The 27,509-nt window shown below is 38.8% G+C and overlaps 5 protein-coding genes across 7 annotated transcripts; 2 read left to right on the forward strand and 3 right to left on the reverse strand.

The window, feature by feature from the left end:
• Positions 1–115: 115 nt before the first annotated feature.
• On the reverse strand, positions 116–893 carry LOC111499484. The gene is made up of 4 exons (XM_023151046.1): positions 833–893; positions 669–745; positions 340–559; positions 116–252 (listed from the first exon to the last, which is right to left on the reverse strand). The coding sequence occupies exons 2-4, from the start codon at positions 741–743 to the stop codon at positions 116–118; spliced, it is 432 nt and encodes a 143-aa protein (XP_023006814.1). The 5' UTR covers positions 744–745; positions 833–893.
• Positions 894–3,985: 3,092 nt separating this feature from the next.
• LOC111499735 (trans-cinnamate 4-monooxygenase) lies at positions 3,986–6,883 on the forward strand. The gene is made up of 3 exons (XM_023151391.1): positions 3,986–4,829; positions 4,920–5,053; positions 6,184–6,883. Exons 1-3 carry the CDS (start codon positions 4,045–4,047, stop codon positions 6,780–6,782), a joined length of 1,518 nt encoding a protein of 505 aa, XP_023007159.1. The 5' UTR covers positions 3,986–4,044; the 3' UTR covers positions 6,783–6,883.
• A 4,633-nt stretch (positions 6,884–11,516) lies between these two features.
• LOC111499485 (aspartic proteinase NANA, chloroplast-like) lies at positions 11,517–12,245 on the forward strand. The gene has a single exon (XM_023151047.1). It carries the CDS (start codon positions 11,517–11,519, stop codon positions 12,243–12,245), a length of 729 nt encoding a protein of 242 aa, XP_023006815.1.
• LOC111499797 lies at positions 11,557–13,236 on the reverse strand. Its single transcript, XM_023151490.1, has 2 exons — positions 12,484–13,236; positions 11,557–12,232 (listed from the first exon to the last, which is right to left on the reverse strand). The coding sequence occupies exon 1, from the start codon at positions 13,001–13,003 to the stop codon at positions 12,518–12,520; it is 486 nt and encodes a 161-aa protein (XP_023007258.1). The 5' UTR covers positions 13,004–13,236; the 3' UTR covers positions 11,557–12,232; positions 12,484–12,517.
• A 2,151-nt stretch (positions 13,237–15,387) lies between these two features.
• Positions 15,388–17,363, reverse strand: LOC111499758 (probable GMP synthase [glutamine-hydrolyzing]). 3 transcript variants are annotated; one of them, XM_023151428.1, is made up of 6 exons: positions 16,901–17,363; positions 16,448–16,849; positions 16,291–16,363; positions 16,124–16,207; positions 15,905–16,040; positions 15,388–15,819 (listed from the first exon to the last, which is right to left on the reverse strand). In XM_023151428.1, the coding sequence occupies exons 1-6, from the start codon at positions 16,926–16,928 to the stop codon at positions 15,493–15,495; spliced, it is 1,050 nt and encodes a 349-aa protein (XP_023007196.1). In that variant the 5' UTR covers positions 16,929–17,363; the 3' UTR covers positions 15,388–15,492. The 3 variants fall into 3 exon arrangements, with proteins under 3 accessions (XP_023007196.1, XP_023007194.1, XP_023007195.1); XM_023151426.1 differs by having other exon boundaries at positions 16,448–17,362; XM_023151427.1 differs by having other exon boundaries at positions 15,389–15,819; positions 16,291–16,348; positions 16,448–17,358.
• Positions 17,364–27,509: the final 10,146 nt, after the last annotated feature.

The following is a 27,509-nucleotide window of genomic DNA, read 5'->3' on the forward strand; positions in this document are numbered from 1 at the left end:
TTGTAGAGAGTCATTGTTATTTGGGATACATAGTATTATTCTTCCTTAATTAACACATTAAAATACACGAAATAAACACACTCCATTTATTTATTTGTTTGTGATTTTGTGACCATTAATAATAATAATTATACGATAAAATTGAGGCCAAAACGGGAATGATGACGGATAAAACCATGTTGTTTAGGACTTGAAATGCGCCGCGGCCGCCGCCGCTGGTGGTGGTGGTGGGCACATCCTTGTATGAAAAGGCTGCAGATTTTGGGGTTGTAAAAGAGTGAAACAATTAGGGCTTTTTATTTATAGAGAGAGTAGGGAAGATTGGTCTGAGTGGAGTACCCGTTGAATTGGAGCATCTTTCATTGAGGAAGCTACGAAGGGTCGGTGTATCGAAGTTATTAGCGAACCAGAAGTCCCTCTTCACGTCGTCGATGCAGTCTAGCACGTCCATCGTGTGCTCCAAACACCCTCCTCCACAGTAACCTCTCATGTCTTCTTTTGCCACTTCTATCGTTAAGTTCAGCCATATTTGTTGCTGCTCCGTGCACGCTATTGATTTCTGTACACCCCGAGGTCACAACTTTTTACTTTTTAAAATTAAAAAATAAAAAAGAAATTAAATAAATACAAATTTAAGAGTGGGAAAAAGGAATTAGGAAAAGGTTTACGTTGAACATGCACTCGACCGCGCTCCTCCACGCCTGAAATGGGCTCAGATTATCATTTCGCCGTGGCTCCGTCATATCTAATTTCGCCACCAAAATAATAATAATAATAATAATCATCATAAAATAAAAATAAAAATAAAAAGAAAAATAAAAAGAAAAATTACTTTCGGCATTTGCAGACGAGGAAATCGCGAGGAAAACAAGAAGGCAAGCAAAGGAGGCGAAATGGAAATCCATTGTTGTGTTCAGAAGCTTCTGGATTTGGGAGTGCTGAGAACCGGAAGAACCAGTAAAAGGTATTAATAATACTCATGATTTTTTAGTATAAAGTTGAGGTTTAATTTGGAGAATATGCGCGACGAGGACGAGGACGATGAATTAGTTAACAACACCATTTTATTTCTTTGGAAAAAACTAGGAGGATGATTTTTTTCGATTTTAACGATAAAACATTTTAATTTTTTGGACCGTTGTGTCGGAATTTAACTTTTTTCTTCTTAATTAAAAAAAAATATTATTTATAACTACTCATCAATTTGATTGTTTTCTCATGGATTTGACCTAATCCCAAATAGGTTGCATCAACCTACTATGTGGTTATGAATGATAATCGATGAGCTCACTTATAGAAGTTGACTTGATTAAGCTGACCCAATAACGTTATGACCCCTCACCCCTTAAGTCAAGGTGGGTACTTCGAAGTACGAGCTGATCTTAAAGAGATTCCAAGATTTGAGCGTGTCAAGTAGGCAAAAATCTTAACCAACTACCTCTATAAAATAGAACGAAAGACATGTTACATCGCCTTGCCCTAATTTTATCAAAGCTAGACGAAGATCTAAATATGACTAATATCAAATATGTCGAGACAATCACGTCACTAATCTATTACCCGAGTACTTGTTGTTGTAGATGAAATAGAGGACAAAAGCAAACAAAATTAGAGCACAGGACACGAAAATGTTGAACGAACGTTATTTCAAGAACTACGTACCGTGAAAGGATAAAACTTTTATTTTAATTAAAGATACTTTTTGAATAAATACTTCTATTTTAATAAATACCACTAATTGTCTTGGGTAAGTTACCTTTCAAATCCCACCCACTCCATTTTCATTTTCTGATTTTTTTTATAAAAAAATACATGGATTAAATTTAAAAATTCAAATATTTAAGTATTATTTTTCCTTATTTTTCACTTTTATTGAATTTAATTTTTTGTGGCTCGTATATATTTTTTATTGTATCAAAGTTTAAAATTTTATCTTATCCATTTATTTTTGTTAAATTGAAATATGTATAATAATATAAAATTTATAATAAAAATACATTTTTTAAATTAAAATTCATATATATCTAAATACAGTAAATATATATTTTTTATTAATATATATTTAAATCATAATTACATCCTAACTTGGTTAATATATATTTTTTTAAAAAATAAACTTTATTTTTAATTTTTATTTCATATTGTGGGTTGGTTGGTGGCACTGGCAGGAGTATGACGTGGACAATTGAAAAGTAAAGATAACGGAGCTAGAGCAAACGCCGTGAAACACAAGTAGTTGAAAGGGATTCGATGGGGTTTGGTCGTAAATGGCTGTGACGCCGTCACTTTTAACGGAGTAGGTGAGAACAATAATTTGGAACATAAAGTGGTCATCCCTCTACCCCCACTAATTCTATTTGTTCACACGGTTATTGTTAATTTATATTTTATTTTTATTTTAGTCTCTTAATTAATTAAATAATTTTCTGACAGAATATCACGTGACTAAAAAATATTAATTTATTTTAAGTTCCAATTTCCAACGTAATTATTTTCTTAATGTTTAAATATTAAATAATTTTAAAAGGAAAATTATTTTTTTTTTAAATTACGTACAAGAAATTTGGAAATGGAGAGACAAGCGAGTTGACACGTTACCAACCCCCGTTCTCACAATTAATTAATTAATTAATTAATTATTATTTGAAGAAAAAAAAAAAGAAAAAAAAAGTCGCATTTCTTACGAAATAAAAGTCAAGGAACCCCATTTCGGACTTCTTAGGCATGCTTGGATTTTCATCCGTCAAATACATAACGCCTCCAAATGGCTAGTCAAACCATATCCGTTGACTTTTTTTATGTTTTTCATATTGATTTATTAATTTCAATGTTTTTTTTTTAAAAAAAAATTCATAAAATTTTTAGTTTGAATTTCCTCCTACAATATTTGATTTATTTTTATTTTTATTTAAAAAAAAGTATAATAATTCAAATATAAATTGTATTAATTAATTTAATAAAATGTCTAAAATTTTCTATAAAGTTTTGTGAGATTTAACCAATGAGTATTAGTCAAATGAAATAATATACTTTCCTTCTATCTCATTTTAAAATTATAATTAATTAATCATTATACCATTCCGTACACCATTTTAATTTATTGCTTTTATTACAATCAAACGTTCTTTTGATTTATATTTTCATTGCCACTTATCGATGTACCTCGACCACGAGGCTCGGTCGAAGGAACCATTCTTATAAAATTTTAGAAATTAAAAGCGTATAAATATAATTTTTATAATTAAAAAAATATTCATACAATTTATAATGTATTGAATTACGAATTAACATTAGCTACTGTAAAATACAATAAAATTACCCTGAAGAAGAAAAATTATCGAATGCGGGCGTTACCAACCATGTGTATCTACAACCGTAGACCATAACAAATGTGAGCCAGAAGATGGTAAAAGAACAAGACGTGGCATGATCTTTGAAATTATGGGAAAAGGAAATTTGATGTTGGCAACACGGGATAATGGCTGGTTTGGGGCGCATTATCGCACCAACCCCATTCACCTAACCTTCTCCGCGACAAATTAAGAAATTTATTCTCTGCCCGTCTTAAATAATCTCTCCTTTTTTAGTAATAATATTAATTATTTATAAGTATGTCCTAATGCGAAGTCTAAATGAATTAAATTATTTTATTTTTACATAATTTAAACTTAAAAAAATATAATATTTTTAAAGTTGAAGATTTAATGAGATTTAAAATTCATATTTTTTGGTCGAGTTTAACCCTACATTTGTTAATTTTTAGAAAATAATAAAAAAAAATTATTAAATTCAATGGGATAAACTTTTCTCATTTAGGAGCCTTTGTAATTAAAAAGAGAAAGAAAAGTTGTTAACGCCGTTAAATCTAACGGCTGAGAGCTACTCTCCCTCAAACCTCGCCATAAGTCCTACCTAACTCGTTCCGTCAGACATCGCCGTCTTCCCCAACGATTGAATTGAATATGCTTATAAAATCCCCAATGCTCTCTCAACCACTCTCATCAACCATCCACTAAACTTTCCTTTCATTCAATCCTCTCCGCCATGGATCTCCTCCTCCTGGAGAAGACTCTAGTCGGTCTCTTCGTCGCTGTGGTTCTCGCCATCGCCATTTCCAAACTCCGAGGCAAGCGGTTCAAGCTTCCGCCAGGGCCATTGCCGGTGCCGATCTTCGGTAACTGGCTCCAGGTCGGCGATGACTTGAATCACCGAAATCTGACGGATCTCGCCAAGAAATTCGGGGATATCTTCTTGCTTCGGATGGGACAGAGGAACCTTGTGGTGGTCTCCTCGCCGGAACTGGCCAAGGAGGTGCTCCATACTCAGGGAGTCGAATTTGGATCTAGAACCAGAAACGTTGTCTTCGATATCTTTACTGGAAAAGGTCAGGATATGGTTTTCACTGTCTATGGCGAGCACTGGAGGAAAATGAGACGGATAATGACGGTTCCGTTTTTCACGAACAAAGTGGTACAACAATACCGTTACGGATGGGAGTACGAGGCCGCAAGCGTTGTGGAGGACGTGAAGAAGAATCCGGAATCGGCGACGACTGGAATCGTTCTCCGGAGGCGTTTACAGCTAATGATGTACAACAATATGTACAGGATTATGTTCGATAGAAGATTTGAGAGTGAGGACGATCCTCTGTTTCAGAAACTTAGGGCTCTGAACGGAGAGAGGAGCCGATTGGCGCAGAGCTTCGATTACAACTATGGCGATTTCATCCCGATTTTGAGGCCATTCTTGAGAGGTTATCTCAAAATCTGCAAGGAAGTTAAGGAAACAAGGCTCAAACTATTCAAGGACTATTTCGTCGAGGAGAGGAAGTGAGTTCAGAATCAACTCTAAATCGAAATCAATTTTATCTGTCTGTGCTGTTAATTTTTTTTTTACTGAAAATCAAGAACTACGAACAGGAAATTGGCGAACACAAAGAGCACATCAAACGAGGGATTGAAATGTGCAATTGATCACATATTGGATGCTCAACAGAAAGGAGAAATCAACGAAGACAATGTCCTTTACATCGTTGAGAACATCAATGTTGCAGGTACGTTTAAAAGTCTTACCTCTTTCTCTGCGTCTAGTTGTTGCTCATCAATCTTAGGCTACCACGATACATTCAGTTGAAATATTTAGTAAATCTCAAGTAAACAAACTTAATAGTCACCGAACTTGTTAATTTTCTTTGAGCAAATTGTATAGTTGAGATATATAATTCAACTTAAAATTTTTAGGTTTGAATTCAAATTTACATATTGAACTAGCAACAATTTTTTTTATTTATTTAACAGGTATTATAACTTCCTAAAGGTTAGGTCTAACTTTTAAATTTGTTTTCATTAACTCTAATCTATTCAATCTCCATAGTTGAAAATCCAGTGACTAAGTAAAGGATCCACTAGAAATTTATTAAATTTTAGGAACTAATTAATTACAAAATTTTAAATTTAAAGATTAGTCATTTAAACTAACAAGATTATACAAAGATCAGGAGGAGAAATTAAAGAAACCTACCAATTTTATTTAAACTTAAATAGATGAAAAATAAAAATTGGCCTTATCGTGTCTACAGTATTATTGTCTATTGCAATTGCAATACGACGCCTCATTTAATGTAGGCCGACATCTAAGGTTTCTTGCTCGTGAAAGTACTGCTACATAATTGGGCCTTCTAGCTACTGTCCAAGTAATAATAATAATAAATAATAATCAAATAATTAAATTCTAAAAACAATAAAATAAATGACTCACTTAGGTGGACGTATCCGTTTGTGTATCTGTAAACATGATTAGATTGGTAGAACATACTTCGTTTCATTTTTCATCTTTCATTCTTTTTAATTTTTTCTTCTTTTTTCTTTTTCATGAATCTTTTTGTAATTAATATAGACAATATTAGTAAGAACTAAATCCACTATTTTTAAGTAAGACAGAAGAGAAAGCTAATTGCGCCTAATAATTGTTTTTGGCTTCGTATGGGAAGACAGGACGAATGGGCCATTTCTAGACATTTTGTCCTGTTAGGCGCTGTGTTTTTCAATGCATAAGAAGCCATTGCATTTTTCCATTTAAACCGTATAATATATATTTTTTATTATTGGAAAGTTGTGTTTTGATTTAAATCTAAGATAAGAAATTGATAGTTGGAATAACGTTGTTATTGATTTGGGTTTACAGCTATCGAAACAACATTATGGTCCATTGAATGGGGCATTGCGGAGTTGGTAAACCACCCTGAAATTCAAAGGAAGTTGAGGAATGAACTTGACACTGTACTTGGAGCTGATGTTCCGATCACTGAGCCCGACACCCACAAGCTGCCTTACCTGCAGGCTGTGATCAAGGAAACCCTCCGTCTTCGGATGGCCATCCCATTGCTTGTGCCCCATATGAACCTCCATGATGCGAAGCTTGGGGGTTACGACATTCCAGCTGAGAGCAAGATCTTAGTGAATGCCTGGTGGCTAGCTAACAACCCCGCCAACTGGAAGGACCCTGAAGTGTTCCGCCCTGAGAGGTTCTTGGAGGAGGAGTCGAAGGTTGAGGCCAACGGCAACGACTTCCGATACCTTCCCTTTGGCGTTGGTAGAAGAAGTTGCCCTGGCATCATCTTGGCTCTGCCTATCCTTGGCATTACAATTGGACGTTTGATTCAAAACTTCGAGCTGCTTCCTCCTCCTGGACACTCCAAGTTGGACACCTCAGAGAAAGGCGGCCAATTCAGCTTGCACATTTTGAAGCACTCCACCATTGTTGCCAAGCCAAGAGTGTTCTAGGCTTAAGCTTCAAATGTTTCTTCTTTTTACGCCCTCTTGAAATTACGTGTGTTGTATACACTTGGGGAAGATTTTGAATGTTCAAATGCTTTATTTTTATATCTTTTTCTTTGTCTAATAAATTTAAACTTCTTATATCAAATTTTCTTCAAAAACTTCCACTAATTCTTAATGTTTAAATGGTTAATATTGATTAATTAATTAAAAGATATTGGGTATATAAGTAAATAACCAAAAGTAAAGTGGAATATAGGTTAGATTACAAGTTTAGTCTAAATTTCTAAGCATTTTATTTTTGTGTATAATAGATTCCTAAGCCGTAAAAATGACTAATAGGTCTCTAACATTGAATTAGTTATTTCCAAGTTTTTATATACGCATGAGTAAGGGTATCTATTTCTTAAAGAGTTGATTAATCAAAACTTTGGGAGGCATTCCATCCTAAATCACGGCCTAGCCAACCTAACATTTTCACCCTAGATTTAAGTCGATCCTACGTCTTATTCTTTATAGGGAGGAATCACACATTCATTCACCTGAGCTAATGTACAATTAACCATACGTACAACCACATATTCTCTACTGGGTGATAACGTCTATCAAGCACTAAAAGTGTAGATACACAAATATCCCATCTACCGTCATAGTGTAATAACGTACAAGTAGTAGCAAAGCATAATATGGTATACAGAGTACAATCTAGAAATGTCTAGGTATTGGTTATTCCAAACTAGCAACTTAAGATTTATTTAACTAGGATGCATGCATAACCAAGGGATTTCTACAAATATTGCTTCCTAAATTTTCGTTGGTGTGGGCCTTAGTGAGTATGATTACTAGCTTGGAAAAGTCCCAAAAATTTCTAGAAAGCGGGTAGAGGAATCTAATTCAGAAAAAAAAAAAAAAAAAGAAGATTAGTATTGAAATAGGTGTGAAAAAAAACATCCACTCATATGCTTCTCATGGGTCAGAGGGGTTCATATGCATGCATATTGTCACAGTCCTACTTTTTCAACTATGTGGCATTGTGATCTTGACAAGCACACGATCTCTCTCTCTATATATTTTGTCTGACTTTATGATTTCGTCGGACCTTAGTTTGTCTTCGCCAGCCAACCAGACAATTTGTGGGATATAAATATTAACTACAAAACAAAGAATTAAACCATTACAAGAGACAAAATTAAAACTAATTAGTTCCTTTTTGGGTAATTAGAATGTGTATTATTTTTAGAATAATTTTTACATTAAACTTAAAAAGGATGAAAACTATCTTTAACCATTTACCTATTTAAGTAAATCTCAATCATTATGAAATTTATAAATAAGAGAGGAAAAGGAAAGAAAAAATCACCCCAAAAAAACAATCAAAAAACATAAAAAGAATTTTGTGACGAGGAGGTCGTGGTTGATATGTTTAGTCTTAATTGGCATGCTCGTGTAGAGCCAAGAAGTGGCCTCAGAGACCAAGTTTCTTAAATTTCCTAATCCTTGCCAACCGCCTAACCCACCTCCCGATTGCTCTGTTGGAAATGCAACACCAGCTAACTCTTACCGTCGAGGCTGCTCTAAAATCACACGTTGTCGTGGAGGATGATGTCAATCAATTTCAAGAACTAATTTGCTATAAACATATGAAGGGAAAAAAAATGTATTATATATATATGTCTTTAATTTGGTGGGTTCCAAGAATCTCTATTATAATATTCGATTAATTACATAATTAACAAATAGTTTGGTAAGGAAGGCTCGCATGGTAACATATTCCAGCGATACTGCAAGTATTACTTGCCTAAGGTTTGGTGGTTAATTACGGGAATGAAGCTTGCCTTTCAAGCTAGCTTTTGTGTGTGTTGATATTAGTAGATCCTAATTCAAGTTAAATTAAGGTAAGTATTGAGATCAGAATGATAAATAGTCAAAGGGAGGTCAAACGTGTAAACAAAAAAACGTGCATAGCCACACTCGTTTAGCGATGTGTCAAGGGAGAGGAGTATGTACGCTCCTTGTGTTGATACATGGTGCAACTCTATTATCGGGTGCGTGGACGCATGACTCTCTTACACTCCTAACACGTGGCTCCCTTTGTCATGTTAGACACGTATCAATGGTCCTTCCTTCTTGCAAAATTGTTTTCTAGAACGCAATGCGTTTTTCAATTTCAACGAGTTTTCGTTACTTTTGGTACATAATTCAATTTATTATTTAGCTCCAAGAAAAGCTTTCTAATCTTAAGAAAAACCGAAATTAAGCCATAATACTAACCTTCCTGGATTCTTGACGATCTCCTAAGGCCACTAAGAAATTCTTGTGAAGGAACTTTAACAAAATTCGAGCTGCGTTTGACTCTCTTTTTCTCTTAAGGATAGAGAGTTTTGAGAAATCGGAGTTCTACTTTCCATCATGAACCGAAAGGAATTCAAGAGGTATGATCTTGTGAGTTTTTCATCAGATCTAAGGCTTCTCTTGCGAATCGAGGCCTAAAACTTTGATCTATTCATCTAGGGAAGGTCCTCCCACTAGTTTTGTGAAGAAACTTGGCCGGAAATGCAAAGATCGAGAGTATCTTCCAGAACAGTAGGAATGAGTAACGAACCTTCTTCCGATGCTCATAACTTGATCTCTGATGGTGTTTAAAATTCAAGAAAAATATCGGGACGTAGTTTGCATTACAATCTATGAGTTTGCTGAAGAAATTAAATTGATTTGATTCCAAAATCTAAAGTTATGAAAATAAGAAAAATGAGGGAAGCTTATCAGAAATTGATTGTGTTGCAATTTGTCGAAGGAGAGAGAAAACGTTGGCGTGCCACATGTCAACCGGCGGGAGGGGAGTCCCACATGGCTAGAATAGGGACATGTGTCGCTCGCTGCGTGGAGCAACACGTCCAGCGTTGAGCAGAGCAATGCGACTCCAACCAGAATGTGAAACACGTGCTCTGCAAACCCTAACCGACCCATGATCCGCGTACTGACCTGATCCGACTCGTAACTCATTGACTCAACTGAGCTGCATCATGACCCAATTTTTGAGACTTCGAAACTCGGTTTATGACCAAGAAGACGAAAACGAAAAACAACAAAAAAGAAAAGAAAAGGAAAGAAAAGTAAAAGATAAAAATACCATGAAGTTTTGTTTCAAAATATTATAGAGGGAACTACAAATATAAAATGAAATACAAGACTCCAAAAGACTAAAAGGAGACTGACGTTCCGGAACGACCCCCTCTGTGACCGCATAGCTCTCGAACGCTCCTCCACCTCAACCGGTACCTGAAGAAAAAAGAGTAGAAAGAAATGAGTATAAAAATTATACTCAGTAAGCCACCTACTTGTAGGCTCTCATCGTATAACTTTCGTTTGCTCGATTCTTATCTCAATTCAAATTTTAACCATATTTTTATGTGATTTAGGACCTACTTGAAAAATATCACATTTTTTGGACACCCTAAGTGTGTAGAACCGCTAAACGAAGGGCACATATCAATAATGTAAGTCACCACACGGAATTTAGGAAGAAATGCCTGTAGGATTTGCTTGGAATGCATGTATGCTAGTATATTTACCTTAGGTGGTAGCTTTTCCATTAAATGAACTTAGGTAATATGATTATGGATGCATGAAATGTTATGCAAATGCAATCATATTTTATGTTTATGCTATATGGGTATGTGTTTAATTCATGCTGAAAGGAGGAATGAAATTTGTGAACTTTGAGCTCTGGGTATTGATGGATGTTATCGGCTCATTGAGCATATATGTTTATTTTGTATGAATTATGTAGGTTGGTTCTAAATAATTAATGTTTGCACCATCAGTGAATTCTAATGAACAAGTAACATGCAAAGACTAGAGACTTGTGGTTAGGTTCCGGTTTAGACCTAACCTTTTTCCTAGGAGCCTAATAGACTACCATGGTTTATGAACCACTTTAGGTGTGTCCTTAGGGTGCTAGATGTGTGGATGGTTTCAATAGCTTCGTGGGAGAACAAAGGTTTTTTTTTATCAAAGCCCGACTAAACCTAGCCGTTTTGCATAGGGAACGAGAGACCCACATCATACAACACATTAGCCGTACGAGATAAGGGAGGGGTTGTGCCCCTCAATGAAGGGGACTATTGTCGATCTGGGAGGTTTCAGCTAACCATCTAGGTTTCAGCCTCGTAGAGCAACACCAGTCATTCACAACTCAACATAAGAAACTCTCAAGGTTTATAAAGGAAAGGACAAAGAACCAAACTACCCCAATGAGATAAGATTAGAACCCGACGTCCTAGAGCCTATGAGATGCCTATGAGAATCTGTTAAGCCTAGAATCGATGAGAGCCTATAAGTATAACTTTTATACACATCCTTCGTACATTTTCCTTTTCAGGTATGTGATGCTACGGGTTGAGTGACGACGTGTTTGGGAAACGTGGATTGTGACAAAGGAAAACATGTCCCGGGGCATCATTCCAAGTCTTTTTACAATTTGGGTCGTGACAAAATCGGTCTAAAATACACAGTTTCACAAAATCAGGAGTAAAAAAATAGAGGTAAAAAAATGATACCCATAAGACTAAAAAACATAAGGAAAACATAAGGAAAACAGATTTAGAATAAATAGAAATAGAAAATGATGCTAAATTTAACGTTTTACGGTTAGGGTTTATAGATGTTGTTCCTCTTTTTAAGTCCGCCATTCTCATCTTCCTCCTTGCTTCATCTGTTTTCTCTGACAGGAACGGAGCAATGTCGCCGATTTCTCATCTTTTAATCCTTTTCTTCGTCGTCGTCTTCTTCTTCTTCTCTCCTCTCACCGTCGCAGTCGCCGATCAAAGCAATGCCAATAATCTGAAACAAGAAAGCGATGCCAATAATGAAGAACAAGAATTCGTGAGGCTGGATCTGATACACCGCCACCATCCGGACGTGGTTAAAAGGCTTGATGACGAAATTAAGGTGGATAGTGCCGAGGATCGCATCAAGGATATTCGCCATCACGATCAAAACCGCCTCCGATCCATCTCCGCCAAGCTGAATTGGACCAAAGTTGTGGAGAATGCGGAGGAGAAGGAGAAGGAGGTCTCGGGTTCGAATCTTCCTCCCCAGTCGCAGATGCCAATAGGATTGAAAACATACCCCGGCGCTGATTTTGGTAGCGGTGAATTTTTCGTGCAATTGAAAGTGGGAACGCCGCCGCAGACGTTCACACTGATTGCAGATACCGGGAGTGACCTATTGTGGACGAAATGCAGATTCCGGCGGTGCAGGGGAGATTGCAGCAACCTCTCTCCGATGCATAAGATGCGTAACAAAATGAGAGGGAGATTCAGATACGCGCTTTATGCGAATCAGTCGTCTTCTTTCTCCCCAATTCCTTGTTCCTCCAAGCAGTGCATCGATGATTTCCCTGATCTCGGCGGCCAACCCGATTGTCCAACCCCTAACACCCCCTGTTCCTATACCTACAGGTATTAATTATTATTATTATTTTTTTTAAATAAAATTTTTGGTGGGGACCATTATAACAATAAATGGATGTTGGTTGGTTTGTTTTAAAAAAATAAAAAAAAAATAAATAAAAACACAGCTACACAGGTGGGGAGCGTGCGAGTGGAATATTCGCAAACGAGACGGTAACGGTAAGACTAACAAACGGAAAAGAAAAGCAACTGAAGGACATTCTATTCGGCTGCACAGAAGAAGTCGAACTCACAAACTTCATGAAGGGAGCCGATGGCCTCATTGGCTTAGGCTCTAGCATCTACTCCTTCGTCTACAAAGCCGCCGAAAACAACGTCGGCGGCGGCTTCTCCTACTGCCTCGCCGATCACCACCGCAACACAACCGCCATTAGCTACTTCGTCTTCGGCACCCCCTCCCCCAAGACCTTCTCCGCCACCACGTCCTCTCCCATCGGCCCCCCCGCCACCACTAAACTCTTCACCGGCGGCCAATACAACTGCTACTACGGTGTCCAACTGATCGGAATCTCCGTCGACGACCAGATCCTTAACATCCCCCGTCACGTCTGGAACATCAAGTCCGGGTGCGGCACCATCTTGGACACCGGCACCAGCCTGACGATGCTGACGGAGCCTGCTCACGATGCGGTGATTGAAGCGATGGCTCCCAAGATCGCGAAATTCGGACGAATGGAAAAGCAGAGGAACTTCGTACTTTGCTTCAATGACACTGAGTGGAATTTTGGTATGTTGCCGAAGCTTGGATTCCATTTCGAAGGCGGGGCGGTGTTCGAACCGCCGGATAGGAGCTACATCGTTTCGGTGGCATACCAATGTAGCTGTATTGCCATAGCTTCTGTGCCCTTTCCGTCAATCAATATCTTAGGGAATATTATTCAGCAAACTTACCTTTGGCAATTTGATTTACTTAAGGGATCCGTCACCTTTGCTCCCTCCGATTGCGCCTAGAACTCCTCCTCTTTCTTTCATTCCTTTCTTCTTCTTTTTTTATTTTTATTTTTTTTTATTTTTATTTTTTAAATGATTCAATTTCAACAAACATGGAGAGGGGGATTATTACTTTTTTATTTTTTTAAACAAAAGACAAATGTATATTGGTTTACAATGAATATATATATATATATATACATACATACATATATATGTACATCTTCCTACTTCTTTCTAACCTAACCCCTCTGCATCCTTATTCACATTCATGATGTTATAATTATTCATTAATGCCAATCATATTATTTTGGTACTCCATTATAAAAGGATGTCTCTTGTTTTTTTTAAGTTACAACAATTGCTTCTTCCTTTCATCACACTTGAGCGACCCGAGACTAGTCGGATAATGCTCCAAACTCGCATTTAATTTATTTTGGTTCTCCGTCCTTTCATTTAAACACCTGAGAATTCCTTATGTCGAGCTGTGAATGGCTGATGTCTCTCTACGAGACGCTACCTTATGCATGCCTTTATAAGACTATATGACATCTTAACTAGGGGTGAGTTGAAACTTTCCAGGTCCGTAATAGTCCCCTTCATTGGGGCAGGACCCCTCTCTTATCTCATGCAGCTAATGGGTTGTATGACGTGGGTCTCTCGTTCTCCATGCGAAATGGCTAGATTCAGTTTGGTTTTGATCAGAAACCCCCATTCCTCCACGAAGTTGTTGACACTGTTTACACATCTGGTAGCTAAGGACACTCCTAAGGTGGTTCGTATGTCATGATATGTCATGGTGGTCTGTTGGGCTCTTAGAGGAAAGGTTAGGTCTAGCATCATCATACATAATTCATATGCTATTAGCATCATCATACGCTACGGGACCAATTTGCTCGAGAATCTCGAAAGGTCCGATGAATCTGAGACTTAACTTTTCCTTACGTCCGAACCTCAAGTCACCTTTCATTGGTGCCAACTTTAGGAATACCAGGTTCCCTATCTCAAACTCTAAGTTTCTACGTCTTATATCGTCGTAGCTTTTCTATCTGTAGCGGTACACATCCTCGCTCGGATTTTATGGACAACCTCATTGGTGACTCGAACTAGCTCGGTTCCTACTAACTCTCTATCATCTACCTCGTCCCAATATAGTGGGTACCTGCACCGTTTCCCATACAAGGCCTCAAACGGTACTATTTGAATAGTGGCTAGGAAACTATTGTTGTATGAGAATTCTATCAAGTGGAACTTGAAATCCCAACTTCACTTAAAGTCTAATATGCAAGCACGTAGCATGTTCTCTAGATTTGGTTTAGGCGCTCTGTTTGTCCATTGCTATGTTCTCCCACTTCCACTCCAGAATACTTAGGGGTTGTAACATCCCAACTGTCTTTTGTCTGGGAGCTTTCACTTGTTGACAAGCTCAACACTTGCTCATAAGCTCGGCTTTTAAATCTTAGTACATCTTAATACTTCCTGGGTGAGTTTTCGTCAATATCTCTTTCCTTTAACTCTTATATTGCTGGGACACATAGGCGTCCATGACACAATAGTCCTTCATATGAGGATTTCGAGAATCCGTCTCCTGGACTCTCGGCCAGTTGGCTTAGGATTTTCGGTAGGTTAGGGTCCTCTTGTTGGGAGTCAATAATTCTCAGCCAAAGTGTGGGTTGTACTGTGAGTCAGGCCAACTGTGGACTCCTTCAGTCACTACAATTATGTTGGCTCACTCGAAGTCTTTTTATACCCTTACCTCTCTCATAATGGAGGTCGACGAGTGGGTCGTCTTTCTACTTAGGGCATATGTGACCACATTTTCTTTTTCAGGGTGGTACTGGATATCTACGCTGTAGTTCTTCACCGGTTCTAACCACCGTCTTTGTCTCATGTTCAACTCTTTCTGGATGAAGAAATATTTTAGACACTCGTGGTTGGTAACAATTTGAATTTTCTGTCTATATAGGCAGTGTCGCCAAATTTTTAGCGCAAACACTACGACGGTCAACTCTAGATCATGGGTAAGATAGTTGTTTTCATATTCTTTTAACTACGACGCCCAATTATTTTCAGACTCGAACCTTCGATAACTTAATCGAGAATATAAAAGGCTAAATAAGACTAAAAATAATACAATAATGGTTTAATAATGTTTGAAATTAGGATGGATGAGATGGGAATTTACAAAAGCAAACTGACCAACACACACGACATTGTCACTACCACTTCACGACATTCTATTCATACAAACATTTTGACACAAAAAACATAAAATAAAAACAGTTATATAGTTAATTAGCAACCACTGAATTCTACACAGCTTCCGAGCCTGCCGCACCTGTCGTCGTCTCCTCCACTTCCGGCGGTGGAGCGTGACGGCCGGCGGCGATTAATGTGCAGTGCAGGTGCCTGTGGCAGGTGGTGAGATGGTCGTTGGTCAGACCGGCGGCTTGCATGAAGGAATGGACCACGGTGGGACCGACGGACCGGAATCCTCGCCGGATCATGTCTTTGCTTATGGTGTCTGATTTTGATGTCTTGACCGGGATTTTGTGGGCGGATTTGTAGTGCGGTGAGAATGGGTTGTTGTTCATAAACCCCCAAATGTATTTCTCCAATGACCCAAATTCCTTCTTAATCTGAAAATTAAACAGATCCCCCACTAATTAATTCATTCGTGTTTGGAAAAGGAACAACATATTAATTATTTATTTAATTAATTACCTCCAGGATCCGGATTGCGTTGTCGACCACTCCTCGGACTCTGTTAATGTCCATTCCATACTCTGAGCTGATCGAAACCATCTGTCTGTCGGAAAAATTCGCCACCACTTGTGCATCGAAATCTGAAAATGCATTTCTGGGCGAAGATGAAAGCTCTAATTCAGTGAATTACAGACGAACCCACAAACTTAAAGGGATCGATTAAGGTGGTTTTTGTACCTGAAATCTTGTCGTTTCTTCAAAATTGAAGTCCAATCCGAACCCACTTGGGCCACACTCAGAACCAGCAGTTCAAACAGCGTTCTGTTTTCAATTTCAAGCTTCAGTGCTTAAAACAATGGAGGAGAGAGAAACAGGGAAGGAGAGAGAGAGAGAGAGAAGCTCACTGGTCATCATGAACAGGGACGCCCCATTCTTCATCGTGATAGGCCACATAAATGGGATCTGACAAGGAAAAACCTAACTTATGAATAGAAAAAAACAGGGGAGATTTAAAATACAATAAAATAAATAAATAAAGAAACAGGGGAGATTGAAGGGTACCTGAGTTGGGAGTGATGAAGCTGCATCTTCTCTCTTCAACAACGGCTTTAATCTTAGAATCAAAGGGAACGATTTTCTCAAACCGGGCGGATTTAGACCGTCCATAATGGGCAATTCTCATCTTCCTCTGCGCCTGCTGCAGCGCCACCTGCTCTCTTCTCACGGCGGCGATGCTCCCCGGCGACGCGACTTCAGCAACATTATCAGAACCCACGTTCCCATTTCCCCCAGGCTTGAAGCTTTTGGATTTCTTCCTATCCAAGGCAGGCCGGGGGCGAGACAGAGAGCCGCCGTTAGCGGCGAGCGGAAGGAGAATCTTGTCAGAGGTGGAGGTGATGTTGGGGGAGGGGGAAGGGTGTCTGTTAAGGGAATTACGGCGGTGGAGGAGGCGATTGGAAGTGGGTTGAAGGAGGGGAGGGGGGTTGAATTTGGAATCAAGGACGACAGAAGAGGATTCCAAGGCTTGGTCGGAACGACACATCGTTTTTGGTTGTGTTTTGGGGAAGAGAGAGAAAGAGAAAGAAATGGGAGTTAGAGAAGAAGAGGGAAAGAGAGGCTTTTTATAAAGGAAATTTGGAAGAGAGATGAACGAAGGGAACAAACACCACCACCATCACAACCACACACACCTTCTTCTTAAGCCTTCTTCTTAAGCTAGAGATAGTGTTAGCAGGTGTCATACGATTGGTGGTATGGCACAGGCTGTCGATGTTCCCTCTCAAGAGACGCCTGAGATAGAGGCAACCCAAGTCCCGGCACAAGATACAATGACACCACCGTTGTGCAACATGGCGACGATGTCTGTAGAGGAGCTGTAAAACCTGTTGCAGACAACTTTGACCAATCAAGTAACAAACATTGTGGATGCAGTGTTGGCAAACAGATCGAGACGAGGACACCAGGATAAGTTTACGTCAGAAAAGTCTTGTTATCTAAAGGGACTTTAAGAAGTATGACCCCCACTAGTTGAGGGGTGAACCCTAGATATAGAGGTGATAGAAACTTGGTTGAAGACCATTGAGTTAGTCTTCAAGTACATGAGCTGCTCTGACACCAAGAATGTCCACTATGAAACTTATATACTAAGAAATCGAGCCCATTCCTAGTAGGAGTCAGTTCTCCGTTCCTCGAGAATGTGGGAGAGCAGGTGACATGGGAATATTTTCGAGAAGCCTTCTTTCGAAAGTACTACCCTAGGATTGTTAGATTTCAAAGACACGAAGAGTTTATATAATTGAAGCAAGGGGAAGAACAGTGGAGGACTATGTTGGCAAACAGATCGAGACGAGGACACCAGGATAAGTTTACGTCAGAAAAGTCTTGTTATCTAAAGGGACTTTAAGAAGTATGACCCCCACTAGTTGAGGGGTGAACCCTAGATATAGAGGTGATAGAAACTTGGTTGAAGACCATTGAGTTAGTCTTCAAGTACATGAGCTGCTCTGACACCAAGAATGTCCACTATGAAACTTATATACTAAGAAATCGAGCCCATTCCTAGTAGGAGTCAGTTCTCCGTTCCTCGAGAATGTGGGAGAGCAGGTGACATGGGAATATTTTCGAGAAGCCTTCTTTCGAAAGTACTACCCTAGGATTGTTAGATTTCAAAGACACGAAGAGTTTATATAATTGAAGCAAGGGGAAGAACAGTGGAGGACTATGTTGGCAAACAGATCGAGACGAGGACACCAGGATAAGTTTACGTCAGAAAAGTCTTGTTATCTAAAGGGACTTTAAGAAGTATGACCCCCACTAGTTGAGGGGTGAACCCTAGATATAGAGGTGATAGAAACTTGGTTGAAGACCATTGAGTTAGTCTTCAAGTACATGAGCTGCTCTGACACCAAGAATGTCCACTATGAAACTTATATACTAAGAAATCGAGCCCATTCCTAGTAGGAGTCAGTTCTCCGTTCCTCGAGAATGTGGGAGAGCAGGTGACATGGGAATATTTTCGAGAAGCCTTCTTTCGAAAGTACTACCCTAGGATTGTTAGATTTCAAAGACACGAAGAGTTTATATAATTGAAGCAAGGGGAAGAACAGTGGAGGACTATGTTGGCAAACAGATCGAGACGAGGACACCAGGATAAGTTTACGTCAGAAAAGTCTTGTTATCTAAAGGGACTTTAAGAAGTATGACCCCCACTAGTTGAGGGGTGAACCCTAGATATAGAGGTGATAGAAACTTGGTTGAAGACCATTGAGTTAGTCTTCAAGTACATGAGCTGCTCTGACACCAAGAATGTCCACTATGAAACTTATATACTAAGAAATCGAGCCCATTCCTAGTAGGAGTCAGTTCTCCGTTCCTCGAGAATGTGGGAGAGCAGGTGACATGGGAATATTTTCGAGAAGCCTTCTTTCGAAAGTACTACCCTAGGATTGTTAGATTTCAAAGACACGAAGAGTTTATATAATTGAAGCAAGGGGAAGAACAGTGGAGGACTATGAGCACGAATTTGCTCGATTGTCCCCTTTCAATCCGACATTGTGGGCATAGAGGAGGCTGAGACTGAGAGGGTCATCAGTGGCCTAAATTTGGACATTCAGGGGAAAGTGTTGGCCCATGCATCACTTGATTATGCAGAAGCTGTCACGGTAGCCATATTCCTCGACAATGTCAACCGTCGAAACATCAGGGGCCCAGCAATCAACAAGGCTTGAGTAACAAAAGAAGGTTTGACATAAACTTCTCAAGGTCTAAGAAGCAATCTCCTATGAGGCACTTTGACCAGTGGCATAATACACAGAAGACAGTTTTACCAGCAACAACCGCGACAAAGACAATTTGACTAACAACTACCTCTAACCATTGGGAAACCAAAATGTAAGCATTGTGACAAGGACCACGATGGGGAGTGTCTGTCTAGGACAGGGGCATGTTTTAACCGTGGAAAGAGCAGGCACCAGCTAAGACTGAGAATATATGCCAATCGACCTTCAGGGTCAAACTAAGGGAACCTAAGCAGAAAAATACATACTAGAGGCATGGCTCACGCCACCACAGCTCGGCGAGCCACATATGCAAAAAAAACATGTTGACAGGTACAATAATTAGCTATTTTTCATTTGCCTTGTTCGATTATGGATCAACACACTCTTTTATATCCGCTACGTTCATTAGACAAGCACGAATAGGGATAGAGCCTTTAGAATAACCTGACAATGTCTACTCCAACTGCCACGATAATGATGGTCAACGAGAGAATTAGTGAGGGAACGATTATAGTGGCAGAAGGCCAGTTTGAGGTGATGTTGATAATCATTGACGTGATTGACTTCGATGTTATCCTGGGAATGGACTGGCTCACAGAGAACTATACCTACATTGATTGTCTACAGGATAGGTTCTTTTTCAGCCGCCATCCGAAGACAGATTTCAGATTCAAGGGCACCAAATCTCAAAGTATACCCAAGATAATATCTACGGCGAAAGCAGAGACTAATGAACCAAAGAGCATGGGGATTGCTGGCTAGTGTGGTGGACGTTAGATATACAAACAGAGACATAGCCACGGTCCCAATTATGAACAAAATCCTAGATTTTTTTTTTTTTTTTTTTTCCTGAAGAACGGTTAGGACTACCACCTAGAAGAGATGTCAATTTGAGAATTGAGCAACGCCAATCTCTAAAGCTCCTTACAGAATGGCTCGAGCAAGACTTGGAACTCAAGGAGCAGTTGCAAGAACTGTTAAACCAAGACTTTATACGATTGAGCGTTGTTTATTAAGAAGAATGACGGGTCTATGCGCTTGTGCATAGACTACAGGAATTGAATAGTCACGTGAAGAACAAGTAATCGTTGTCGCAAATAGACGATCTATTTGACCAACTGCAGGGGGTTGTAGTGTTTTGAAAAATTGACCAACGTTCAGGATACCATCAGTTGAGAATTAGGGAAGAAGATATACCCAAGATAGCTTCTAGGATTCGTTATGAGCATTACAAGTTCACAGTAATGTCTTTTGGACTAACAAAAGGCCCCGCTGTATTCATGGACTTGATGAAGAGGCTATTCATGAACTTCATTGACACATTTTTTATAGTAGACATCCTGATATATTCTAGACCCAGCACGGAACACAAGAACCACTTAAGGACAGTATTGACCACACTAAGAGCGAATCGACTATTTGCATAGTTCTTGAAATGTAAGTTCTGGCTTCATGAAGTCGCCTTCTTAGGCCATGTGGTGTTAAAGGAAGGAATAGTAGTGGATCGAGCCAAATTTGAGGTAGTGATAAATGACCTCGTCCGACTACTACGATCGGGGTACATAATTTTATGGGGCTAACAGGTTATTACTGTCATTTCATACAAAATTTTTCTAAGATCACTACTGCCTTGACTCAGTTAAACCAAAATGGACAACTTTTTGTATGGGATAGAGCTTGTGAGAGGAGTTTCCTAGAATTAAAAAAGAGACTTGTGACAACATCGGTGCTTATTGTTCCTGAAGGTACTGGGAACTTCGTAGTATACAACAATGCGTCAAAAAAAAAGGACTGGGCTACATACTGATGTAAAACGGGAGAGTGATGTTTATGCCTCCCGAAAAAAGAATATTACCCAACACACGACCTAGAATTTGCAGCCGTGGTTTTCACCCTAAAGATTTAGAGACACTACTTGTACGTAGAGAAAATCCAAATCTACACGAACCACAAGATCTTCAAGTATTTATTCACACAAAAATAGCTCAACATGAGGTAGAGAGAGTGGTTGGAGTTAGTTAAAGACTATGATTTAGACAATCTTTACCACCTAGGTAAAGCAAATATAGTCCCGACGCATTAAGCAGGACGACCCACACGTCGGCACTATTAACGAGGCAAGCTGAGATCCAAGCTAACATGGAGATGGCTGGAATTGCGGTGGTGGTCAAGGGGGCGATGACGTGATTAGCCCTGTAGACCATCCAACCCACTTTGAGGACATGTAGACCATCATAGTAGCACAAAAGAAGGTTCCCTACCTTGCAGAGGGTTTATGAACAATTGGGATATGCACAAACAGGCAAATTTTCGCTAACCTCAGATGACAGCATCCTATAGAACGCCAGGTTATGTGTCCCAGATGATGATGGACTGAAGGAGGAGTTGTTGACAGAGGCTCACCACTCATCATTTACAGTAGCACCAAGATTTATCAAGATCTGAAAACATGCTACTGGTGTCCTGCTATGAAGAGGGATGCGGTAGAGTATGTGAACAGGTATCTAACCTATCTGCATGTAAAAGAGCTCGAAAAAAGGCTTCACAGTCATTTGGGTCGTTATTAATAGACTGACAAAGTCGGCGCACTTCATATCAAACAAGACGATGTATTCACTGGATAAGTGGACCTGATTATATCTAGAGGAGAGAGTTAGTGTGCCCATATCTACAGTGTCATATCGAGATACCTGCTTCACCTCAAAATTTTAGAATAGTTTCCAAAACACACTGGTTACTCAGTGGAGGTTCAGTACAATGTTTCCCCTCAAATCAATGAGCAAACAGAATACTCCTTCTTAGCCTCACCTGAAACTGGTTCTAAAGTGGCTATAAAATTTTTCACAGCCAATCCCCCTTGATCAGCAAGGACTGCAGCCGCACGAGCCTTCTGGGCAGCTTCAGGCTCATCAAACCTGATATAACCAGACTCTTCTCCCATCTTAAAATCAATGTACTTGATACTTCCGAACTTCTGAAAAATAGCCTTCAAATCCTCGCGTGAAACAACGTTCTTGTCGTTTCTAGATGAGGCAAATGTGGGTTTTTCTTCAGCCTCTTCACGTTCGTCTGTGGGATCATCCATAGACTGATCTTCCACTTCAGGTTTTTCTTCATTGCCTGAATCATTTTTCTTATCAGCTTCTTCGATCTTATCATCAGAACTCTTCTGAATTTCTTCATTTTTTACTGCTTCTTCATAGACAATTGGATCACTATCCATAAAGAATGCAAAATAACCACTATCACTTGATTCATAATCCATCTCATAATCAATCATCCAGTTTGGTCTTTTTCTTGTTCTTGGATGTCTTTGATTATGATCATGATCTTCTTCTACTGGTTCTTCTTGTTGAGCTTGTGATGAGCTCTCTCCATGCTCATAGTGAGGCTGAATAGGGGCTTTAGTTTGTTCTTCTTCAAGATCTACAGGAATCTGCTGATTCACAGTAGGGGCTTTAGTTTGTTCTTCTTCAAGATCTACAGAAATCTGCTGATTCACAGTGATCTTTTCTTCCCATGTCCAAGTCTTCTTTTCGTCAAAGACTACATCACGACTTACCACCACCTTCTTTGTCAAAGGATCGTAGAGCTTGTATGCCTTAGAGGTCTCGCTTACTCCAAGGAACACACACTTCGAACTCTTGTCCTCAAGTTTCTTCCTTTTCTCATCAGGAACGTGTGCATATGCTATGCACCCAAAGATTCTAAAGTGGTCTACTACAGGTTTTCTTCCGCTCCATGCTTCTTGTGGAGTCATAAATTTCACATTCATCATTTTGGAATGTGATCACATACCCTTGCCTTCAGATCAGGAATGTAGAATACATTACAAATAGACTCTACAAAACCATTTCTAATCTTGATATCTACGGTTCCTTTCCCCATCACTTGGAGAGATGAATTGTTGCCAAGAGAGACCGTAGTATGAAAATTTTCATCTAAAGTTGAGAAGAATTTCTTACAACCTGTCATATGATTGCTGCATCCAGAGTCTACGACCCATACACCTTGATCTGCAACCTTCATAGCATGGAATGACATTAATAATGTTTCTTCTTCTCTTCTCTCCACAAAATTGGATTGATTTCTTTTCTCCTTTTGGAGCCTGGTATAGCATTCATTTTTGTAATGCCCAAGGCGTCCACATCCGTAACATTCCACCTTAGACTTGTCAAAGTGTCTTTTGTCTTTGTTGTTATAATCGTTTCTGACTAGGTCTGCTGACCTGCCAACATCTCCACTTCTTTCTCGACTGCCTCTCTCACGACCTCTGCCTCTTCTTTGGCTCTTCATAACCTGTTTCCACCATATCAAAGAACTCCTTTGATCTGAGAAAATTTTCCATCAACATCGCCCAATGATCATAGTGACCGTCGAACCTCGGGATGGCGAATTGGCTCTGAGGGCTGGGCACGGGGGTCCCAGTCCCGAACCCGTCGGCTGTTGGTGGACTGCTCGAGCTACTCCCGCTGCGAGAGCGGGTCACTGCGTGCCGGCCGGGGGGACGGACTGGGAACAGCTCCTTCGGGGGCCTTCCCCGGGCGTCGAACAGTCAACTCAGCTCTGATACCAGTTGTTGGTGACAACAGAAAACTGAATTGAGATTGAGAGGAGGAGTGATTTGAATGATGGGGAGGGAGGTCCTTTTATAGGGGATTCCAGAGTGGGTTGAGATTTTCTAGGGTGATTCCGTAGTCGGTTGAGATTTTTGTGGATGAATTTGAATTTGAAACCAATTCAAATTCTATTCTATTATTAGTTTCAACACTATGCAGGCGTTAGAAAGAAGGATCTCGAATTTGATGTAGGAGATCATGTATTTCTCAAAGCTACCTCGATGAGAGGGGTGTTGAGATTTGGGAAGAGGGGAACGTTAAGCCCCTCGTTTTATGGATCTATTTGAAATCCTTGAATGTATAGGACCAGTGGCATACAAATTAGTTTTGCCACCCACTCTCGCTACTGTCCACATGTGTTCCATGCATCCATGCTCAAGAAGTACATTGTCGACCTCTCACACGTGATTGACTTTGAACCATTGCCTGTGCAAGTAGACTTGTGCTACAAGGAATGCCCCACGAGGATCCTAGCAAGATGTGTGAAGGCCCTGCGAAACAAAGAAATTAGTATGGTGAAAGTGCAGTGAGGTAACCATCGACCCGAAGAAGCAACTTGGGAATAAGAGACCGATATGAGGACACAACACCCCGAGTTGGTTCAAAGGAGGAATAAATAAATAAATAAATTAGAAAAAAATGATAGACACGTATTAAGATCGTGAGACTAACGGCCTGCTAACGGTGGGCTTGGGCTGTTCCAACAACGTTTTTTAATGAATTGTTTTTCGATAATACAAGAATTATTATTAAGTGTTTTGATCGAGTTAAAAGACTAATTTTGTAACTCTCGTGCCATGTTTAATGTTGGTTGTCTCTGTTAGGTTATGGAGCATGCTGCTCATTTATATATTACTCGATGGTTATAGATAGTAAAACTATATGTGGTAAATGACATATAAAGTAAATGGTCATATATAATAGACATGATGAATAGTTAAAATTATATCTCGTAAAACAATATATAGATAGTGATTTGAAGATGTACTTTCTGCATTCTCTATTATTTTGTGTTCATATGAATCGAGGGTGTGTTTTTGTGCAATCCTAACAATTAATATTAGAACTAGGCAAGATCACTACGATTTGTGAAGATGGAAAGCTCAAAGATTGAAATTAAGAAGTTTGGTGGATATGATTTTAATTTCTGAAATATTAAGATTGAAGATTATTTGTACTAAAAAGATCTTCATGAACCCCTGTTGAGGGTGAAACTGGATACCACGACCATGAAGCTGTGTAAGCTCAAGGATCGATAGGTTTTAGCATTGATCCTACTGATGCTGTCCAGAAACGTGGCGTTCAACATCATATAGGAGAAAACAACGTCAGATTTGTTGAAGGTGCTGTCGAATATGTACAAAAGACCAGAGAACAAATAAAATCACAAATCTGGAGATGATGATGATTATGTAAATTCAATGAAGATATTAAGGATGCTTTAATTCTTAGTGTGGACAACCATGTTAAATTATGAATTGGATTTTGGATTCAGGTGCATTATTTCATTCGTCTCCAAGTAAGGAATGGTTTCAAAATTTTAAATTAGGAAATGTCGGAAATGTGTATCTTGCCGACAATAAAACCTTAGAGATTGAAGAAAGGTGAATGCCAGCATACAAACTCGAGCCGAAAATCAGTGAACATTAAATGATATCAGATATATTCCTGGTCTCAAGACAAATTTGATATCTATTTGTTAGTTGGATAACACAGACTATGCAGGAAAGTTTGGGAAGAGTTCGTGGAAGATTGTGAATGGCACTATTGTGGTAGCACGTGACACAAAATCTGGAACCTTATACACCACTGTCGGGGTGTGTAACACACGGTTGTTATTGTTGAGAGTGCTTCCAATTCAAGTCTAAGACACAATAGACTTGGACATATGAGTTTCAATGGAATAAAGATGTTGGCTGTGAAAGGAGGTCTAGAAAGTCTAAAATCGGTTGATATGGGGTCTTTGTGAGAGCTGCATTATGGTAAACAAAAATGAGTTAGCTTCACAAATGCGACCAGAGGACCGAAGAAAGTGCGGTTGGAAATGGTTTGTACAAACATTTGGGACCATCTCCAATTCCATCACTTGGTAGATCAAAGTTCTACGTCACATTTATCGATGATTTCAACATGAAGATATGAGTTTATTTCCTGAAACATAAGTCAAACGTATTTGCCACCTTCAATAAGTGAAAAGCGGAAATTGAAAATCAGATCAGCTTGAAATCAAATGTCTGAGGTATGACAATGGAGGAGAGTACGACAAAGTCAGAATTAAAACATTTTGTGCAGCTGAGGGAATTAAATAAGTGAGGACAGTTTTCGGGCAAGATAAAATGGTGTTGCAGTAAGGATGAACAGAACATTGAAAAAGTAGACAAGAAGTATGAGCATTCATTCGGGATTACCAAAGACATTTTGGGTTGGTGTTGTGAATACAACAACCTACTTGATCAACAAAGGGTCGTTAGTACCCTTAGTTTTCAAATTGGCAGAAGAAATATGGATAGAAAAGAACTCCAAGTACTCTCACTTGAGAACTTTGTTTGCACTACGTATGTTCATGTTGATCAAGAGAAGAGAAACAAACTTGAAACTAAGGCTGTGAAGTGCTACTTCATAGGCTATGGTTCTGACATATTCGGGTATAGATTTTGGGATGACAAAAACAGAAAATTTGAGACATTGTGACGTGACTTTTGATGAAAATATGTTGTACAAGTACAAATAGAAAGAAAGGTTTCGGAACAACGAAGCAAGTGAGAGTTGAGGTTGAGCTGCGAAAAAAATTCACCTAGTGATATTGTAGCAGATACTCAAGAAACTTCTGAGACTATCGATGAGAAACCAGAGATGGAGCAAGTGACACCTAAGTACGTTTTGAGAAGATTATCCATAACTGTACTAGATAGGTATTCATCTTCATTACTGCTAACTGAGGAAGAGAAACTAGAGTATTTTAACGAGACCCTACAGTTGAAAAATACAACCAAGTTGGAGCAAGCCATGGATGATGAAATGAGTTAGATGTTTGGCTGAGTTCGTGACAATAGCTAAAGCTGGAAAGAAAATGATACAGATAGTCAGAGTTTGGTGATGAACTTGGTCTATCATTGAAAGACAATACACATTAGAAGAATTATTAATTGAACAATAAAAACGCTTCGTATAAATTGTATTAATTAGTGTCACATGAAAAATTCCACGTGGAGAAAGACGAGTGGACGTTGCAATAACATTACACGAACCTTCCCAATAATATTCCCCTAATTATTTGGAATAATTTTTTTTTTAACTTTAAAAAAAAATGTTTTTTTTTTTAAATTTAAAAATGTAAATGTGTCAGCTTTTTATTGCATCCCGTCAGACAGTCCATGTGACTGTAACCGACTCTTTTGATTATTATAATTATTAATTCATAATTTAAATTAGTTTTTAAAATTTTATACATAAAAATTAAACCGGTCCGGTTTGTGTCTCCCTTACAACCTAATTATTTCATTTTCCTTATTTATTAATTATTTTAAATTAGTTTTAATTCACCCTTCTCATAGGTCAAACATTTTTTTAATAATTTTCTTAAAAAATAATCTATAACAAATATGACGTAATATATTAGTTTTTTATTCAGTAATTGGACTTTGAAATTTAATAATCAATTAATATTATATTCACTAAAATAAAATAAATTAAAATACATTACTATAATTGAATTTTAAAAATTTT

The sequence above is a fragment of the Cucurbita maxima genome, unplaced genomic scaffold (assembly GCF_002738345.1).
Source record: "Cucurbita maxima cultivar Rimu unplaced genomic scaffold, Cmax_1.0 Cma_Scf00027, whole genome shotgun sequence".
Taxonomy (NCBI): Eukaryota; Viridiplantae; Streptophyta; class Magnoliopsida; order Cucurbitales; family Cucurbitaceae; genus Cucurbita; species Cucurbita maxima.

What these genes read in the sequence shown, in the direction of transcription:
- LOC111499758 (XM_023151426.1), bottom strand. Translation starts at nt 16,928, where the DNA reads ATGTGTCGTTCCGACCAAGCCTTGGAATCCTCTTCTGTCGTCCTTGAT. An exon ending in CTTCATCACTCCCAACTCAG is followed by an intron (nt 16,364 to 16,447) that starts GTACCCTTCAAT and finishes TTCATAAGTTAG; the next exon opens with GTTTTTCCTTGTCAGATCCC. An exon ending in ACGCAATCCGGATCCTGGAG is followed by an intron (nt 15,820 to 15,904) that starts GTAATTAATTAA and finishes TTTAATTTTCAG; the next exon opens with ATTAAGAAGGAATTTGGGTC.
- LOC111499485 (XM_023151047.1), top strand. Translation starts at nt 11,517, where the DNA reads ATGTCGCCGATTTCTCATCTTTTAATCCTTTTCTTCGTCGTCGTCTTC.
- LOC111499484 (XM_023151046.1), bottom strand. Translation starts at nt 743, where the DNA reads ATGACGGAGCCACGGCGAAATGATAATCTGAGCCCATTTCAGGCGTGG. An exon ending in CGGTCGAGTGCATGTTCAAC is followed by an intron (nt 560 to 668) that starts GTAAACCTTTTC and finishes CGGGGTGTACAG; the next exon opens with AAATCAATAGCGTGCACGGA. An exon ending in AAGATGCTCCAATTCAACGG is followed by an intron (nt 253 to 339) that starts GTACTCCACTCA and finishes CAAAATCTGCAG; the next exon opens with CCTTTTCATACAAGGATGTG.
- LOC111499735 (XM_023151391.1), top strand. Translation starts at nt 4,045, where the DNA reads ATGGATCTCCTCCTCCTGGAGAAGACTCTAGTCGGTCTCTTCGTCGCT. An exon ending in TATTTCGTCGAGGAGAGGAA is followed by an intron (nt 4,830 to 4,919) that starts GTGAGTTCAGAA and finishes AACTACGAACAG; the next exon opens with GAAATTGGCGAACACAAAGA. An exon ending in TGAGAACATCAATGTTGCAG is followed by an intron (nt 5,054 to 6,183) that starts GTACGTTTAAAA and finishes TTGGGTTTACAG; the next exon opens with CTATCGAAACAACATTATGG.
- LOC111499797 (XM_023151490.1), bottom strand. Translation starts at nt 13,003, where the DNA reads ATGGAATCCAAGCTTCGGCAACATACCAAAATTCCACTCAGTGTCATT.